Raw genomic sequence first — 19,852 nt, 5'->3', positions numbered from 1 at the left:
AGATTGGTTGGTGTGTGTCTGTACCCCGGGGGATAATACCCCATACCACACTAGATTGGTCGGTGTGCGTCTGTATTCTGGGGATAATACCCCACACCACACTAGATTGGTCGGTGTGTGTCTGTCCGCTGGGGATAATACGCCACAGCACACTAGATTGGTTGGTGTGTGTCTGTCCTGGGGATAATACCCCACACCACACTAGATTGGTCGGTGTGTGTCTGTACTGGGGATAATACCCCACACCACACTAGATTGGTCGGTGTGTGTCTGTACTCTGGGGATAATACCCCACACCACACTAGATTAGTCGGTGTGTGTCTGTACTCTGGGGATAATACCCCACACCACACTAGATTGGTCGGTGTGGGTCTGTACTCTGGGGATAATACCCCACACCACACTAGATTGGTCGGTGTGTGTCTGTACTGGGGATAACACCCCACACCACACTAGATTGGTCGGTGTGTGTCGGTACTGGGGATAATACCCCACACCACACTAGATTGGTCGGTGTGTGTCTGTACTGGGGATAATACCCCACACCACACTAGATTGGTCGGTGTGTGTCTGTACCCCGGGGGATAATACCCCACACCACACTAGATTGGTCGGTGTGTGTCTGTACCCCGGGGGATAATACCCCACACCACACTAGATTGGTCGGTGTGTGTCTGTACTCTGGGGATAATACCCCACACCACACTAGATTGGTCGGTGTGTGTCTGTACCCCGGGGATAATACCCCACACCACACTGGATTGGTCGGTGTGTGTCTGTACCCCGGGGATAATACCGCACACCACACTAGATTGGTCGGTGTGTGTCTGTACTGGGGATAATACCCTACACCACACTAGATTGGTCGGTGTGTGTCTGTACTGGGGATAATACCCCACACCACACTAGATTGGTCGGTGTGTGTCTGTACCCCGGGGGATAATACCCCACACCACACTAGATTGGTCGGTGTGTGTCTGTACCCTGGGGATAATACCCCACACCACACTAGATTGGTCGGTGTGTGTCTGTACTCTGGGGATAATACCCCACACCACACTCGATTGGTCGGTGTGTGTCTGTACTGGGGATAATACACCACACCACACTAGATTGGTCGGTGTGTGTCTGTTCCTGGGGATAATACCCCACACCACACTAGATTGGTCGGTGTGTGTCTGTCCGCTGGGGATAATACCCCACACCACACTAGATTGGTTGGTGTGTGTCTGTACCCTGGGGGATAATAGAAACATAGAAACATAGAAAATAGGTGCAGGAGCAGGCCATTCAGCCCTTCTAGCCTGCACCGCCATTCAATGAGTTCATGGCTGAACATGCAACTTCAGTACCCCATTCCTGCTTTCTCGCCATAACCCTTGATCCCCCGAGTAGTAAGGACTTCATCTAACTCCCTTTTGAATATATTTAGTGAATTGGCCTCAACTACTTTCTGTGGCAGAGAATTCCACAGGTTCACCACTCTCTGGGTGAAGAAGTTTCTCCTCATCTCGGTCCTAAATGGCTTACCCCTTATCCTCAGACTGTGACCCCTGGTTCTGGACTTCCCCAACATTGGGAACATTCTTTCTGCATCTAACCTGTCTAAACCCGTCAGAATTTTAAACGTTTCTATGAGGTCCCCTCTCATTCTTCTGAACTCCAGTGAATACAAGCCCAGTTGATCCAATCTTTCTTGATAGGTCAGTCCCGCCATCCCGGGAATCAGTCTGGTGAACCTTCGCTGCACTCCCTCAATAGCAAGAATGTCCTTCCTCAAGTTAGGAGACCAAAACTGTACACAATACTCCAGGTGTGGCCTCACCAAGGCCCTGTACAACTGTAGCAACACCTCCCTGCCCCTGTACTCAAATCCCCTCGCTATGAAGGCCAACATGCCATTTGCTTTCTTAACCGCCTGCTGTACCTGCATGCCAACCTTCAATGACTGATGTACCATGACACCCAGGTCTCGTTGCACCTTCCCTTTTCCTAATCTGTCACCATTCAGATAATAGTCTGTCTCTCTGTTTTTACCACCAAAGTGGATAACCTCACATTTATCCACATTATACTTCATCTGCCATGCATTTGCCCACTCACCTAACCTATCCAAGTCACTCTGCAGCCTAATAGCATCCTCCTCGCAGCTCACACTGCCACCCAACTTAGTATCATCCGCAAATTTGGAGATACTACATTTAATCCCCTCGTCTAAATCATTAATGTACAGTGTAAACAGCTGGGGCCCCAGCACAGAACCCTGCGGTACCCCACTCGTCACTGCCTGCCATTCTGAAAAGTACCCATTTACTCCTACTCTTTGCTTCCTGTCTGACAACCAGTTCTCAATCCACGTCAGCACACTACCCCCAATCCCATGTGCTTTAACTTTGCACATTAATCTCTTGTGTGGGACCTTGTCGAAAGCCTTCTGAAAGTCCAAATATACCACATCAACTGGTTCTCCTTTGTCCACTTTACTGGAAACATCCTCAAAAAATTCCAGAAGATTTGTCAAGCATGATTTCCCTTTCACAAATCCATGCTGACTTGGACCTATCATGTCACCATTTTCCAGATGCACTGCTATGACATCCTTAATAATTGATTCCATCATTTTACCCACTACTGAGGTCAGGCTGACCGGTCTATAATTCCCTGTTTTCTCTCTCCCTCCTTTTTTAAAAAGTGGGGTTACATTGGCTACCCTCCACTCCATAGGAACTGATCCAGAGTCAATGGAATGTTGGAAAATGACTGTCAATGCATCCGCTATTTCCAAGGCCACCTCCTTAAGTACTCTAGGATGCAGTCCATCAGGCCCTGGGGATTTATCGGCCTTCAATCCCATCAATTTCCCCAACACAATTTCCCGATTAATAAAGATTTCCCTCAGTTCCCCCTCCTTACTAGACCCTCTGACCCCTTTTATATCCGGAAGGTTGTTTGTATCCTCCTTAGTGAATACCGAACCAAAGTACTTGTTCAATTGGTCTGCCATTTCTTTGTTCCCCGTTATGACTTCCCCTGATTCTGACTGCAGGGGACCTACGTTTGTCTTTACTAACCTTTTTCTCTTTACATATCTATAGAAACTTTTGCAATCCGCCTTAATGTTCCCTGCAAGCTTCTTCTCGTACTCCATTTTCCCTGCCCTAATCAAACCCTTTGTCCTCCTCTGCTGAGTTCTAAATTTCTCCCAGTCCCCAGGTTCGCTGCTATTTCTGGCCAATTTGTATGCCACTTCCCCACACCACACTAGATTGGTCGGTGTGTGTCTGTACTCTGGGGATAATACCCCACACCATACTAGATTGGTCGGTGTGTGTCTGTCCGCTGGGGATAATACGCCACAGCACACTAGATTGGTTGGTGTGTGTCTGTACTGGGGATAATACCCACACCACACTAGATTGGTCGGTGTGTGTCTGTACTCTGGGGATAATATCCCACACCACACTAGATTGGTCGGTGTGTGTCTGTATCCTGGGGACAATACCCCACACCACACTAGATTGGTCGGTGTGTGTCTGTACCCGGGGATAATACCCCACACCACACTAGATTGGTCAGTGTGTGTCTGTACCCCGGGGGATAATACCCCACACCACACTAGATTGGTCGGTGTGTGTCTGTATTCTGGGGATAATACCCCACACCACACTAGATTGGTCGGTGTGTGTCTGTACCCTGGGGACAATACCCCACACCACACTAGATTGCAACCTTTTTACCGGCAGGTAGAAGATCCTGAATATCATTCTTGTCTTAATGTTCAGATCTGTGAATAATTGTAAACATTTACAGCTGAAAGAATTCCCGATTCCCCAATATTCCCAACCCACGAAACTTCCCCCTGCACAAGACATCCCCTGCATGGTATTGGAACAAATATCCAACGGTTAGTGTTTTAAACTCGGGTTTCTGCCCCGTTTCCAGTTGAAATGGTGGTTGTGGAAAACATTTTAAATTCATTTTATCTTTAATGCCGGATTATATTTTGTTTACATTCCCTGTCCAGCCGTATTAAATATGATTTATTTTAATTAAATCAGACTTTCAGTGACCTGTATTTACTGATCTGATAAAGACTGTAGAATCCCTGCTTGTCCACAAGGATGCGTTTGGATTCTCCGGTCCGTGGTGAATTACTCACCGATCCTATTATTGGTCATGTGTGTGTTGAATCTGCTTCTCCCTGGTTTAACTGAACTGTTTGTTTCCCTTCGTTACAGAGCAACAACACAAGCCGTGACTGTTCTACAATTCACCCAACAGTTAGAGACAAATAAACAGTTACCTCAAAAGCCGGCACTTGTGCAGTACGTGTCCTAGCCGCTGGAGTCCTTCACACTGAATGGAGCAGTTCTCCAGATTGAGGTGTTTTATTGTATCACAGAGTCCAATGACATGAGACAGGATCGCACAGTCAATCAAGGTCATTGTCAATCCACTCAATGTAAGTGTTTCCACAGATCCTACTGTGGCCCGAGCCAGTGCTGTATTCTGTGACTCAAACAGGTAGTGCAATGTGTTCAGGAGGTCCCTTTTACCAGTTTCGCTCTGTATGTTCCCAATCTGTCCTTCAACCTTCTCCTTCACCCAGTCAATCACTCGGCAGGTGGTTTGTTGAAGAAATTTACCCAGAAACTCCTCCAGGGGCCGAGCTGTGTTTGGGGAGGAGAGACCAGCAACAAAACGGAGAAATATCTCAAATCGGCCATCTTGCTTGCTGCGCGATTTGCGGAGGAGTTTCAGGATGTCCGCAGAAGGTGGAGCCAGGAATTGTGCGAGCGCGGCTACAAACTCTTGGATGGTGAGGTGCGGGAACGTGTACACCACGCTCTGGGCAGAAACATCTCCCTCCAAAAGTTCCATCCTGAACCCAGACAGGAACTGCGAAGGTTGCAGATTGTACTTGACCAAATCTCCATCTCTGAACACAATCTTCTTCTCGGTGACTCCTGTGAAGGCCATCTCACCGAGCTTCAGTAACACATCACGGGGGCTTTCAATCTCTCGGCCGTGGTTTTTTAGAATGTTGTAAATATACTGGGAATATAGCTGGGTGATGGTCTTGGGAACTCGCTGCTGTTTCCTGTCTCTCTGTGTAAAGAAGGGACCCAGTGACAGACCGAGGATCCAGCAGTAGGAAGGGTTGTAACTCATGGTGTACAGGATCACGTTCTCCTCCACGTGTTTGATAACAGCTGCTGCCACCGTCTGATCGTCAAAAAACTTGTTGAAAAATTCCTTCCGTTCTTCACCAAAAAATCCCAGGATTTCAGCCCAGACACTGATCTCAGCTTTTTCCAATAATTGTAATGCAGTGGGGCGGCTGGTCACGAGCACTGAACATCCTGGGAGCAGCTTGTGCTGGATTAAACTGTACACAATGTCAGACACTTTACACCGGTCTTCGGGATCTGTGCACCTGTGCTGAGGTTCTGTATTTCTTCGATTGTCAGCAAAATCGATCCTGTCCTTGAATTCATCCAAACCGTCGAATATAAACAGCAATACCTCCGGGGTCTTCCAGAGAGCTCTCAGAATATTCCCAAAGTAAGGATACTGATTCAGTATCAGATTCCTCAGGTTTATTCTATCGTTAACGACGTTCAAATCCCGGAATTTAAAACTGAAAACAAATTGAAAGTGAGGGTATATTTTCCCTGTGGCCCAGTCATGAACAATCTTTTGTACCAGTGTTGTTTTTCCAATCCCCGTGACTCCGCTCACTGCCGCTGAAATCCCAGATTTGGATTTGCTCTGGAACAGTTGCTCAGTTCGGATTTTCTCCAGTTCTCTCTGGAGATGTTTCTTTGTCCACTCTTCATGGTCTCGGCCTCTTGCCAGCAGTTCATGTTCGACAAGTGTCCGATCTCGAACAGTAGGAATGACCGTTAGCTCAGCGTATCGATCAAGCAGCTGGAAAACCCTAACCTTCTCCTTTATTAGGATAGTGTTCACTCTCAGTGTTTCAGTTTGCACCCGGAGTGAATCCTTGTGTTTCTGTTGAACATCTGCACAAAGAACAGACAGGAAATGGTTTTAATGTTAGGTCTATTGTCAAAGAAAGCTCCGAAATATCACTTTTCAATAAAGGGCAACACGATCTATTTCGAAATCATCATCGATGACAGTTAGAAAACCACAACGAACACTTCATGGGAACCTTGGTTGAAATTTCAGGGCGAAGTTTCATATCTACATTAATATTTACTTCACAGGGCGAGCTGGGTGAGGGTTAAATGTTCCCTCAGATGGTGAATATTATCTGCCCACAACATATTGCAGACATCTCATTTCAAATCCACATGTCATGCTGATTATATGGCTGTAGAGGTTATAATGAATCAATGATTGAACCCCCTCCCCCACACGCCCAGCAGTGCTGAGCTTTTGTACACATAGCAAACGGGTAATTGGGCAGCACTGGGAGAGGGACAGGCTAACAACGTACTGCTGTTCTCCAATGGTTTAATCAGGTCTCAGACGTGCTCCCAGGGAATTCTACACAGTTCTATTCAGCAGGTCACGGGGAGAATGCTCCTGTCATTGTGAAGGTAAACATGGATAGACATCAAATCACAAATTGATATCGCTCTTTAGGGTAGTAAAAATGCCCCAAGAGGCTTAACAGGAGCGTAATCAGAAAAACATAAAACACGAAGCAAAATAAAGAGATATTAGAACGTGCAACCAAAAGCTTAGTCAAAGAGGTAGAATATTAAGTGTAAAAGAGGTGTGTAAGTTTGGAGAGGGAATTCCAGAGTTCAGGGACGAAGCTGCTGAGGACACAGCTGCCAATGGTGGAGGGCTGAATATCAGGAACGTGCAAAGGCCAAAACTGAGTAGTGCACAGATTTCAGACAATTGCAGGGCTGGAGGTGTTTACACAGAAAGGGAGGGTTGGAGGTCTGAAGGACGTTGCAGAGATATGGAGAGTTGTAGGGCTGGAGGAAGGTACATAGATAGGGAGGGTTGTAGAGCTGGAGGAGGTTACAGCGATGGAGACGGTTGAGGTCATGGATGGATTTGAAAACAAGGATGATAATTTCAAAATGAAGGCATTGCTGGACCGGGAGCCAAAGTAGGTCAGCGAGCACACGGGTGATGGGTGAATGGGGCATGGTGCGAGTTCCGCTAGGCGCATCGTAGGGCGAGATGGGTGAATGGGGCTTGGAAGGTGGTCATTTCGGCCCATCATGCCCGCTCGGGCTGACAAAGAGCTATCCAGCCGAAGCCCACTTTCTAGCTTTTGATCCGTAGCCCTTAAGGTTACGGCACTTTGTGCACATCCAAGTACTTTTTAAAGTATGGTGAGGGTTTGTGCCTCGACCACCCTTTCGGGTAGTGCGTTCCAAACCCCTACCACCCTCTGCGTGAAGCAATCTCTCATCAACTTCCCTATAATCATTCTGGCAACTCCTTTAAATCTATGTTCCCAGGTAAGGGAAACAGGTGATTCCTATCCATTCTATCAAGGCCACATCATTTTATGCACCCGCATCATAATTTTAGCAGTCCTGGAGTCTGAGGCCCCTGGATATGGCTGCAGTTCGACAATACCCTCATTGGAGCTGTGCAGGTAAGAATACTCACTGCTCACACCTCCACCATCTCCAGCCTCACGACACACATAATACTCCCGACCCACTTCTCTTCACCCCCTCCACATTTCACGATAGTCCCCACAAAATCACACTCCACAAATCTGACATCTTTCACACTGCACAACAGCTATTCTTCCATGAAAGCCACACTTTCAAACACCTCACAGAAACAAGCAATTCAGCCAAAAAGTTCGGTGGATGTGGTGTTCATGCTTTACACGATCCTGCTCCCACTGTGCCATGAAAATCTTTCAGCTAATCCCTCTATTTCTTTCTCCATCATGCACATAGCTAGCTTTCCCTTAATCTCGGGGAAATGCTCCATCAATACCCGCTGTGGGCTTAATCTGAAAGTGCCTCTCCTGATCCATCTTGTCTCTGCTGCTCCTGTTGTCGGCTGTATTCCTCACTGTCCCTCTCCTTCCCCAGTCCCATACTGTCCCCACACCACTGCCCCATTCCTCATTGACCCTCTCCTCCCCCAGTCCCATACTATCCCCCGACACCACTGCCCCATTTCTCACTGTCCCTCTCCTCCCCTAGTCCCATACTGTCCCCACACCACTGCCCCATTCCTCACTGTCCCTCTCCTCCCCCAGTCCCATACTGTCCCCACACCACTGCCCCATTCCTCACTGTCCCTCTCCTCCCCCAGTCCCACACTGTCCCCACACCACTGCCCCATTCCTCACTGTCCCTCTCCTCCCCCAGTCCCATACTGTCCCCACACCACTGCCCCATTCTTCACTGTCACTCTCACCCCCCAGTCCCATACTGTCCCCACACCACTGCCCCATTCCTCACTGACCCTCTCACCCCCCAGTCCCATACTGTCCCCACACCACTGCCCCATTCCTCACTGTCCCTCTCACCCCCCAGTCCCATACTGACCCCACACCACTGCCCCATTCCTCACTGTCCCTCTCCTCCCCCAGTCCCATACTGTCCCCACACCACTGCCCCATTCCTCACTGTCCCTCTCCTCCCCCAGTCCCATACTGTCCCCACACCACTGCCCCATTCCTCACTGTCCCTCTCCTCCCCCAGTCCCATACTGTCCCCACACCACTGCCCCATTCCTCACTGTCCCTCTCCTCCCCCAGTCCCATACTGTCCCCACACCACTGCCCCATTCTTCACTGTCACTCTCACCCCCCAGTCCCATACTGTCCCCACACCACTGCCCCATTCCTCACTGACCCTCTCACCCCCCAGTCCCATACTGTCCCCACACCACTGCCCCATTCCTCACTGACCCTCTCACCCCCCAGTCCCATACTGTCCCCACACCACTGCCCCATTCCTCACTGACCCTCTCACCCCCCAGTCCCATACTGTCCCCACACCAGTGCCCCATTCCTCAATGACCCTCTCACCCCCCAGTCTCATACTGACCCCACACCACTGCACCATTCCTCACTGACCCTCTCCCCCTCCAGTCCCATACTGACCCCACACCACTGCCCCATTCCTCACTGTCCCTCTCCTCCCCAGTCCCATACTGACCCCACACCATTGCCCCATTCCTCACTGTCCCTCTCCTCCCCCAGTCCCATACTGTCCCCACACCACTGCCCCATTCCTCACTGTCCCTCTCCCACCACAGTCGCATACTGTCCCCACACCACTGCCCCATTCCTCACTGTCCCTCTCCTCCCCCAGTCCCATACTGTCCCCACACCACTGCACCATTCCTCACTGTCCCTCTCCTCCCCCAGTCCCATACTGTCCCGACACCACTGCCCCATTCCTCACTGTCCCTCTCCTCCCCCAGTCCCATACTGTCCCGACACCACTGTCCCATTCCTCACTGTCCCTCTCCTCCCCCAGTCCCATACTGTCCCCACACCACTGCCCCATTCCTCACTGTCCCTCTCCCCCCCGAAGTCCCATACTGTCCCCCGACACCACTCCGCCATTCCTCACAGTCCCTCTACTCCCCCATTCCCATACTGTCCCCACACCACTGCCCCATTCCTCACTGACCCTCTCCTCCCCCAGTCCCATACTGTCCCCACACCACTGCCCCATTCCTCACTGACCCTCTCACCCCCCAGTCCCATACTGTCCCCACACCACTGCCCCATTCCTCATTGTCCCTCTCCTCCCCCAGTCCCATACTGTCCCCACACCAGTGCCCCATTCCTCAATGACCCTCTCACCCCCCAGTCCCATACTGTCCCCACACCACTGCCCCATTCCTCACTGACCCTCTCCCCCCCACGAGTCCCATACTGTCCCCACACCACTGCCCCATTCCTCACTGTAGCTCTCCCCCCCCAGTCCCATACTGTCCCCACACCACTGCCCCATTCCTCATTGTCCCTCTCCCCCCGCAGTCCCATACTGTCCCCACACCACTGCCCCATTCCTCACTGTCCCTCTCCCCACCCAGTCCCATACTGACCCCACACCACTGCCCCATTCCTCACTGTCCCTCTCCCCCCCGCAGTCCCATACTGACCCCACACCACTGCCCCATTCCTCACTGTCCCTCTCCTCCCCCAGTCCCATACTGTCCCCACACCACTGCCCCATTCCTCACTGTCCCTCTCCTCCCCCAGTCCCATACTGACGCCACACCACTGCCCCAGTCCTCACTGTCCCTCTCCTCCCCCAGTCCCATACTGTCCCCACACCACTGCCCCATTCCTCACTGACCCTCTCCCCCTCCAGTCCCATACTGACCCCACACCACTGCCCATTCCTCACTGTCCCTCTCCTCCCCAGTCCCATACTGTCCCCACACCACTGCCCCATTCCTCACTGTCCCTCTCCTCCCCAGTCCCATACTGACCCCACACCACTGCCCCATTCCTCACTGTCCCTCTCCTCCCCAGTCCCATACTGACCCCACACCACTGCCCCATTCCTCACTGACCCTCTCACCCCCCAGTCCCATACTGTCCCCACACCACTGCCCCATTCCTCACTGTCCCTCTCCCCACCCAGTCCCATACTGTCCCCACACCACTGCCCCATTCCTCACTGTCCCTCTCCCCACCCAGTCCCATACTGTCCCCACACCACTGCCCCATTCCTCACTGACCCTCTCCTCCCCGAGTCCCATACTGACCTCATACCACTGCCCCATTCCTCACTGTCCCTCTCCCCACCCAGTCCCATACTGTCCCCACACCACTGCCCCATTCCTCACTGTCCCTCTCCCCACCCAGTCCCATACTGTCCCCACACCACTGCCCCATTCCTCACGGTCGCTCTCCCCACCCAGTCCCATACTGTCCCCACACCACTGCCCCATTCCTCACTGTCCCTCTCCTCCCCCAGTCCCCTACTGACCCCAGACCACTGCCACATTCCTCACTGACCCTCTCCTCCCCCAGTCCCATACTGTCCCCACACCACTGCCCCATTCCTCACTGACCCTCTCCTCCCCCAGTCCCATACTGTCCCCACACCACTGCCCCATTCCTCACTGTCCCTCTCCTCCCCCAGTCCCATACTGTCCCCACACCACTGCCCCATTCCTCACTGTCCCTCTCCACCCCCAGTCCCATACTGTCCCCACACCACTGCCCCATTCCTCACTGTCCCTTTCCTCCCCCAGTCCCAGACTGTCCCCATACCACTGCCCCATTCCTCACTGTCCCTCTCCTCCCCCAGTCCCAGACTGTCCCCACACCACTGCCCCATTCCTCACTGTCCCTCTCCTCCCCCAGTCCCAGACTGTCCCCACACCACTGCCCCATTCCTCACTGACCCTCTCCCCCCCCAGTCCCATACTGTCCCCACACCACTGCCCCATTCCTCACTGTCCCTCTCCCCCCCCAGTCCCATACTGTCCCCACACCACTGCCCCATTCCTCACTGTCCCTCTCCACCCCCAGTCCCATACTGTCCCCACACCACTGCCCCATTCCTCACTGTCCCTCTCCTCCCCCAGTCCCATACTGTCCCCACACCACTGCCCATTCCTCACTGACCCTCTCCCCGCTACGAGTCCCATACTGTCCCCACACCACTGCCCCATTCCTCACTGACCCTCTCTTCCCCCAGTCCCATACTGTCCCCATACCACTGCCCCATTCCTCACTGTCCCTCTCCCCACCCAGTCCCATACAGTCCCCACACCACTGCCCATTCCTCACTGACCCTCTCCCCCTCCAGTCCCATGCTGTCCCCACACCAGTGCCCCATTCCTCAATGACCCTCTCACCCCCCAGTCCCATACTGTCCGCACATAACTGCCCCATTCCTCAATGACCCTCTCCTCCCCCAGTCCCATACTGTCCCCACACCACTGCCCATTCCTCACTGACCCTCTCCCCCCCACGAGTCCCATACTGTCCCCACACCACTGCCCCATTCCTCACTGTCCCTCTCCCCCACCAGTCCCATACTGTCCCCACACCACTGCCCCATTCCTCATTGTCCCTCTCCCCCCGCAGTCCCATACTGTCCCCACACCACTGCCCCATTCCTCACTGTCCCTCTCCCCCCCGCAGTCCCATACTGACCCCACACCACTGCCCCATTCCTCACTGTCCCTCTCCTCCCCCAGTCCCATACTGTCCCCACACCACTGCCCCATTCCTCACTGTCCCTCTCCTCCCCCAGTCCCATACTGTCCCCACACCACTGCCCCATTCCTCACTGTCCCTCTCCTCCCCCAGTCCCATACTGTCCCCACACCACTGCCCCAATCCTCACTGTCCCTCTCCCCCCCCAGCCCCATACTGTCCCCACACCACTGCCCCATTCCTCACTGTCCCTCTCCTCCCCCAGTCCGATACTGTCCCCACACCACTGCCCCATTTCTCACTGTCCCTCTCCTCCCCCAGTCCCATACTGTCCCCACACCACTGCCCCATTTCTCACTGTCCCTCTCCTCCCCCAGTCCCATACTGTCCCTCTCCTCCCCCAGTCCCATACTGTCCCGACACCACTGCCCCATTCCTCACTGTCCCTCTCCCCCCCGAGTCCCATACTGTCCATACACCACTGCCCCATTCCTCACTGTCCCTCTCCTCCCCCAGTCCCATACTGACCCCACACCACTGCCCCATTCCTCACTGTCCCTCTGCTCCCCGAGTCCCCTACTGACCCCAGACCACTGCCACATTCCTCACTGACCCTCTCCTCCCCCAGTCCCATACTGTCCCCACACCACTGCCCCATTCCACACTGTCCCTCTCCTCCCCCAGTCCCATACTGTCCCCACACCACTGCCCCATTCCTCACAGACCCTCTCACCCCCCAGTCCCATACTGTCCCCACACCACTGCCCCATTCCTCACTGACCCTCTCCTCCCCGAGTCCCATACTGACCTCACACCACTGCCCCATTCCTCACTGTCCCTCTCCTCCCCCAGTCCCATACTGTCCCCACACCACTGCCCCATTCCTCACTGACCCTCTCCTCCCCCAGTCCCATACTGTCCCTACACCACTGCCCCATTCCTCACTGTCCCCTCTCCTCCCCCAGTCCCATACTGTCCCCACACCACTGCCCCATTCCTCTGTCCCTCTCCTCCCCCAGTCCCATACTGACCCCACACCACTGCCCCATTCCTCACTGTCACTCTCCTCCCCCAGTCCCATACTGTCCCCACACCACTGCCCCATTCCTCACTGTCCCTCTCCACCCCCAGTCCCATACTGTCCCCACACCACTGCCCCATTCCTCACTGTCCCTCTCCTCCCCCAGTCCCATACTGTCCCCACACCACTGCCCCATTCCTCTGTCCCTCTCCTCCCCCAGTCCCATACTGACCCCACACCACTGCCCCATTCCTCACTGTCACTCTCCTCCCCCAGTCCCATACTGACCCCACACCACTGCCCCATTCCTCACTGTCACTCTCCTCCCCCAGTCCCATACTGTCCCCACACCACTGCCCCATTCCTCACTGTCCCTCTCCTCCCCCAGTCCCATACTGTCCATACACCACTGCCCCATTCCTCACTGTCCCTCTCCTCCCCCCAGTCCCATACTGTCCGCACACCACTGCCCCATTCCTCACTGACCCTCTCCCATACTGACCCCACACCACTGCCCCATTCCTCACTGTCCCTCTCCTCCCCCAGTCCCATACTGTCCCCACACCACTGCCCCATTCCTCACTGTCCCTCTTCTCCCCCAGTCCCATACTGTCCCCACACCACTGCCCCATTCCTCACTGTCCCTCTCCCCCCGCAGTCCCATACTGTCCCCACACCACTGCCCCATTCCTCACTGACCCTCTCCTCCCCCAGTCCCATACTGTCCCCACACCACTGCCCATTCCTCACTGACCCTCTCCCCCTCCAGTCCCATACTGTCCCCACACCAGTGCCCCATTCCTCAATGACCCTCTCACCCCCCAGTCCCATACTGTCCCCACATAACTGCCCCATTCCTCAATGACCCTCTCCTCCCCCAGTCCCATACTGTCCCCACACCACTGCCCCATTCCTCACGGTCCCTCTCCCCCCCCAGTCCCATACTGTCCCCACACCACTGCCCCATTCCTCATTGTCCCTCTCACCCCCCAGTCCCATACTGTCCCCACACCACTGCCCATTCCTCACTGACCCTCTCCCCCCCACGAGTCCCATACTGTCCCCACACCACTGCCCCATTCCTCACGGTCCCTCTCCCCCCCCAGTCCCATACTGTCCCCACACCACTGCCCCATTCCTCACTGTCCCTCTCCTCCCCCAGTCCCCTACTGACCCCAGACCACTGCCACATTCCTCACTGACCCTCTCCTCCCCCAGTCCCATACTGTCCCCACACCACTGCCCCATTCCTCACTGACCCTCTCCTCCCCCAGTCCCATACTGTCCCCACACCACTGCCCCATTCCTCACTGTCCCTCTCCTCCCCCAGTCCCATACTGTCCCCACACCACTGCCCCATTCCTCACTGTCCCTCTCCACCCCCAGTCCCATACTGTCCCCACACCACTGCCCCATTCCTCACTGTCCCTTTCCTCCCCCAGTCCCAGACTGTCCCCATACCACTGCCCCATTCCTCACTGTCCCTCTCCTCCCCCAGTCCCAGACTGTCCCCACACCACTGCCCCATTCCTCACTGTCCCTCTCCTCCCCCAGTCCCAGACTGTCCCCACACCACTGCCCCATTCCTCACTGACCCTCTCCCCCCCCAGTCCCATACTGTCCCCACACCACTGCCCCATTCCTCACTGTCCCTCTCCCCCCCCAGTCCCATACTGTCCCCACACCACTGCCCCATTCCTCACTGTCCCTCTCCACCCCCAGTCCCATACTGTCCCCACACCACTGCCCCATTCCTCACTGTCCCTCTCCTCCCCCAGTCCCATACTGTCCCCACACCACTGCCCATTCCTCACTGACCCTCTCCCCGCTACGAGTCCCATACTGTCCCCACACCACTGCCCCATTCCTCACTGACCCTCTCTTCCCCCAGTCCCATACTGTCCCCATACCACTGCCCCATTCCTCACTGTCCCTCTCCCCACCCAGTCCCATACAGTCCCCACACCACTGCCCATTCCTCACTGACCCTCTCCCCCTCCAGTCCCATGCTGTCCCCACACCAGTGCCCCATTCCTCAATGACCCTCTCACCCCCCAGTCCCATACTGTCCGCACATAACTGCCCCATTCCTCAATGACCCTCTCCTCCCCCAGTCCCATACTGTCCCCACACCACTGCCCATTCCTCACTGACCCTCTCCCCCCCACGAGTCCCATACTGTCCCCACACCACTGCCCCATTCCTCACTGTCCCTCTCCCCCACCAGTCCCATACTGTCCCCACACCACTGCCCCATTCCTCATTGTCCCTCTCCCCCCGCAGTCCCATACTGTCCCCACACCACTGCCCCATTCCTCACTGTCCCTCTCCCCCCCGCAGTCCCATACTGACCCCACACCACTGCCCCATTCCTCACTGTCCCTCTCCTCCCCCAGTCCCATACTGTCCCCACACCACTGCCCCATTCCTCACTGTCCCTCTCCTCCCCCAGTCCCATACTGTCCCCACACCACTGCCCCATTCCTCACTGTCCCTCTCCTCCCCCAGTCCCATACTGTCCCCACACCACTGCCCCAATCCTCACTGTCCCTCTCCCCCCCCAGCCCCATACTGTCCCCACACCACTGCCCCATTCCTCACTGTCCCTCTCCTCCCCCAGTCCGATACTGTCCCCACACCACTGCCCCATTTCTCACTGTCCCTCTCCTCCCCCAGTCCCATACTGTCCCCACACCACTGCCCCATTTCTCACTGTCCCTCTCCTCCCCCAGTCCCATACTGTCCCTCTCCTCCCCCAGTCCCATACTGTCCCGACACCACTGCCCCATTCCTCACTGTCCCTCTCCCCCCCGAGTCCCATACTGTCCATACACCACTGCCCCATTCCTCACTGTCCCTCTCCTCCCCCAGTCCCATACTGACCCCACACCACTGCCCCATTCCTCACTGTCCCTCTGCTCCCCGAGTCCCCTACTGACCCCAGACCACTGCCACATTCCTGACTGACCCTCTCCTCCCCCAGTCCCATACTGTCCCCACACCACTGCCCCATTCCACACTGTCCCTCTCCTCCCCCAGTCCCATACTGTCCCCACACCACTGCCCCATTCCTCACAGACCCTCTCACCCCCCAGTCCCATACTGTCCCCACACCACTGCCCCATTCCTCACTGACCCTCTCCTCCCCGAGTCCCATACTGACCTCACACCACTGCCCCATTCCTCACTGTCCCTCTCCTCCCCCAGTCCCATACTGTCCCCACACCACTGCCCCATTCCTCACTGACCCTCTCCTCCCCCAGTCCCATACTGTCCCTACACCACTGCCCCATTCCTCACTGTCCCCTCTCCTCCCCCAGTCCCATACTGTCCCCACACCACTGCCCCATTCCTCTGTCCCTCTCCTCCCCCAGTCCCATACTGACCCCACACCACTGCCCCATTCCTCACTGTCACTCTCCTCCCCCAGTCCCATACTGTCCCCACACCACTGCCCCATTCCTCACTGTCCCTCTCCACCCCCAGTCCCATACTGTCCCCACACCACTGCCCCATTCCTCACTGTCCCTCTCCTCCCCCAGTCCCATACTGTCCCCACACCACTGCCCCATTCCTCTGTCCCTCTCCTCCCCCAGTCCCATACTGACCCCACACCACTGCCCCATTCCTCACTGTCACTCTCCTCCCCCAGTCCCATACTGACCCCACACCACTGCCCCATTCCTCACTGTCACTCTCCTCCCCCAGTCCCATACTGTCCCCACACCACTGCCCCATTCCTCACTGTCCCTCTCCTCCCCCAGTCCCATACTGTCCATACACCACTGCCCCATTCCTCACTGTCCCTCTCCTCCCCCCAGTCCCATACTGTCCGCACACCACTGCCCCATTCCTCACTGACCCTCTCCCATACTGACCCCACACCACTGCCCCATTCCTCACTGTCCCTCTCCTCCCCCAGTCCCATACTGTCCCCACACCACTGCCCCATTCCTCACTGTCCCTCTTCTCCCCCAGTCCCATACTGTCCCCACACCACTGCCCCATTCCTCACTGTCCCTCTCCCCCCGCAGTCCCATACTGTCCCCACACCACTGCCCCATTCCTCACTGACCCTCTCCTCCCCCAGTCCCATACTGTCCCCACACCACTGCCCATTCCTCACTGACCCTCTCCCCCTCCAGTCCCATACTGTCCCCACACCAGTGCCCCATTCCTCAATGACCCTCTCACCCCCCAGTCCCATACTGTCCCCACATAACTGCCCCATTCCTCAATGACCCTCTCCTCCCCCAGTCCCATACTGTCCCCACACCACTGCCCCATTCCTCACGGTCCCTCTCCCCCCCCAGTCCCATACTGTCCCCACACCACTGCCCCATTCCTCATTGTCCCTCTCACCCCCCAGTCCCATACTGTCCCCACACCACTGCCCATTCCTCACTGACCCTCTCCCCCCCACGAGTCCCATACTGTCCCCACACCACTGCCCCATTCCTCACGGTCCCTCTCCCCCCCCAGTCCCATACTGTCCCCACACCACTGCCCCATTCCTCATTGTCCCTCTCACCCCCCAGTCCCATACTGTCCCCACACCACTGCCCCATTCCTCATTGTCCCTCTCCTCCCCCAGTCCCATACTGTCCCCACACCACTGCCCCATTCCGCACTGTCGCTCTCCCCCACCAGTCCCATACTGTCCCCACACCACTGCCCCATTCCTCATTGTCCCTCTCCCCCCGCAGTCCCATACTGTCCCCACACCACTGCCCCATTCCTCACTGACCCTCTCCTCCCCCAGTCCCATACTGTCCCCACACCACTGCCCCATTCCTCACTGTCCCTCTGCCCCCCGCAGTCCCATACTGTCCCCACACCACTGCCCCATTCCTCACTGACCCTCTCCTCCCCCAGTCCCATACTGTCCCCACACCACTGCCCCATTCCTCACTGTCCCTCTCCCCCCGCAGTCTCATACTGTCCCCACACCACTGCCCCATTGCTCACTGACCCTCTCCTCCCCCAGTCCCATACTGTCCCCACACCACTGCCCCATTCCTCACTGTCCCTCTCCTCCCCCAGTCCCATACTGTCCCCACACCACTGCCCCATTCCTCACTGTCCCTCTCCTCCCCCAGTCCCATACTGTCCCCACACCACTGCCCCATTCCTCACTGTCCCTCTCCTCCCCCAGCCCCATACTGTCCCCACACCACTGCCCCATTCCTCACTGTCTCTCTCCTCCCCCAGTCCGATACTGTCCCCACACCACTGCCCCATTCCTCACTGTCCCTCTCCTCCCCCAGTCCCATACTGTCCCCACACCACTGCCCCATTTCTCACTGTCCCTCGCCTCCCCCAGTCCCATACTGACCCCACACCACTGCCCCATTCCTCACTGTCCCTCTCCTCCCCCAGTCCCATACTGTCCCCACACCACTGCCCATTCCTCACTGTCCCTCTCCTCCCCCAGTCCCATACTGTCCCTCTCCTCCCCCAGTCCCATACTGTCCCCACACCACTGCCCCATTCCTCACTGTCCCTCTCCTCCCCCCAGTCCCATACTGTCCCCACACCACTGCCCCATTCCTCACTGTCCCTCTCCTCCCCCAGTCCGATACTGTCCCCACACCACTGCCCCATTCCTCACTGACCCTCTCCCCCTCGAGTCCCATACTGTCCAAACACCACTGCCACATTCCTCACTGACCCTCTCCTCCCCCAGTCCCATACTGTCCCCACACCACTGCCCCATTCCTCACTGTCCCTCTCCTCCCCCAGTCCCATACTGTCCCCACACCACTGCCCCATTCCTCACTGTCCCTCTCCCCACCCAGTCCCATACTGTCCCCACACCACTGCCCCATTCCTCACTGTCCCTCTCCTCCCCCAGTCCCATACTGTCCCCACACCACTGCCCCATTCCTCTGTCCCTCTCCTCCCCCAGTCCCATCCTGTCCCCACACCACTGCCCCATTCCCCACTGTCACTCTCCTCCCCCAGTCCCATACTGTCCCCATACCACTGCCCCATTCCTCACTGTCCCTCTCCTCCCCCAGTCCCAGACTGTCCCCACACCACTGCCCCATTCCTCACTGACCCTCTCCCCCCCGAGTCCCATACTGTCCCCACACCACTGCCCCATTCCTCACTGACCCTCTCCTCCCCCAGTCCCATACTGTCCCCATACCACTGCCCCATTCCTCACTGACCCTCTCCCCCCCGAGTCCCATACTGTCCCCACACCACTGCCCCATTCCTCACTGACCCTCTCCCCCACCAGTCCCATACTGTCCCCACACCACTGCCCCATTCCTCATTGTCCCTCTCCCCCCGCAGTCCCATACTGTCCCCACACCACTGCCCCATTCCTCACTGACCCTCTCCTCCCCCAGTCCCATACTGTCCCCACACCACTGCCCCATTCCTCACTGTCCCTCTGCCCCCCGCAGTCCCATACTGTCCCCACACCACTGCCCCATTCCTCACTGTCCCTCTCCTCCCCCAGTCCCATACTGTCCCCACACCACTGCCCCATTTCTCACTGTCCCTCTCCTCCCCCAGTCCCATACTGTCCCTCTCCTCCCCCAGTCCCATACTGTCCCCACACCACTGCCCCATTCCTCACTGACCCTCTCCCCCCCAGTCCCATACTGTCCCCACACCACTGCCCCATTCCTCATTGTCCCTCTCCTCCCCCAGTCCCATACTGTCCCCACACCACTGCCCCATTCCTCACTGACCCTCTCCCCCCCAGTCCCATACTGTCC

General features: G+C 56.1%; 1 protein-coding gene and 1 pseudogene across 1 annotated transcript in view; one reads left to right on the top strand and one right to left on the bottom strand.

The window, feature by feature from the left end:
- LOC139250592 (zinc finger protein 729-like) overlaps positions 1-19,852 on the top strand; it is a 539,046-nt pseudogene that overhangs the window by 239,745 nt on the left and 279,449 nt on the right.
- The window catches only part of LOC139250594 (NACHT, LRR and PYD domains-containing protein 12-like), a 112,640-nt gene that overhangs the window by 14,405 nt on the left and 78,383 nt on the right, over positions 1-19,852 (bottom strand). The window contains exon 9 of the mRNA XM_070872993.1: positions 4,304-6,026. Within this exon, the coding sequence (XP_070729094.1) occupies positions 4,304-6,026 (1,723 nt within the window). The remainder of the gene's footprint in view (positions 1-4,303; positions 6,027-19,852) is intronic.

Source organism: Pristiophorus japonicus, unplaced genomic scaffold (genome assembly GCF_044704955.1).
Source record: "Pristiophorus japonicus isolate sPriJap1 unplaced genomic scaffold, sPriJap1.hap1 HAP1_SCAFFOLD_396, whole genome shotgun sequence".
In the NCBI taxonomy this organism is placed as follows: Eukaryota; Metazoa; Chordata; class Chondrichthyes; family Pristiophoridae; genus Pristiophorus; species Pristiophorus japonicus.
The sequence above is the reverse complement of the archived record's forward strand: the minus strand, read 5'-3'. Positions and strand labels throughout refer to the sequence as shown.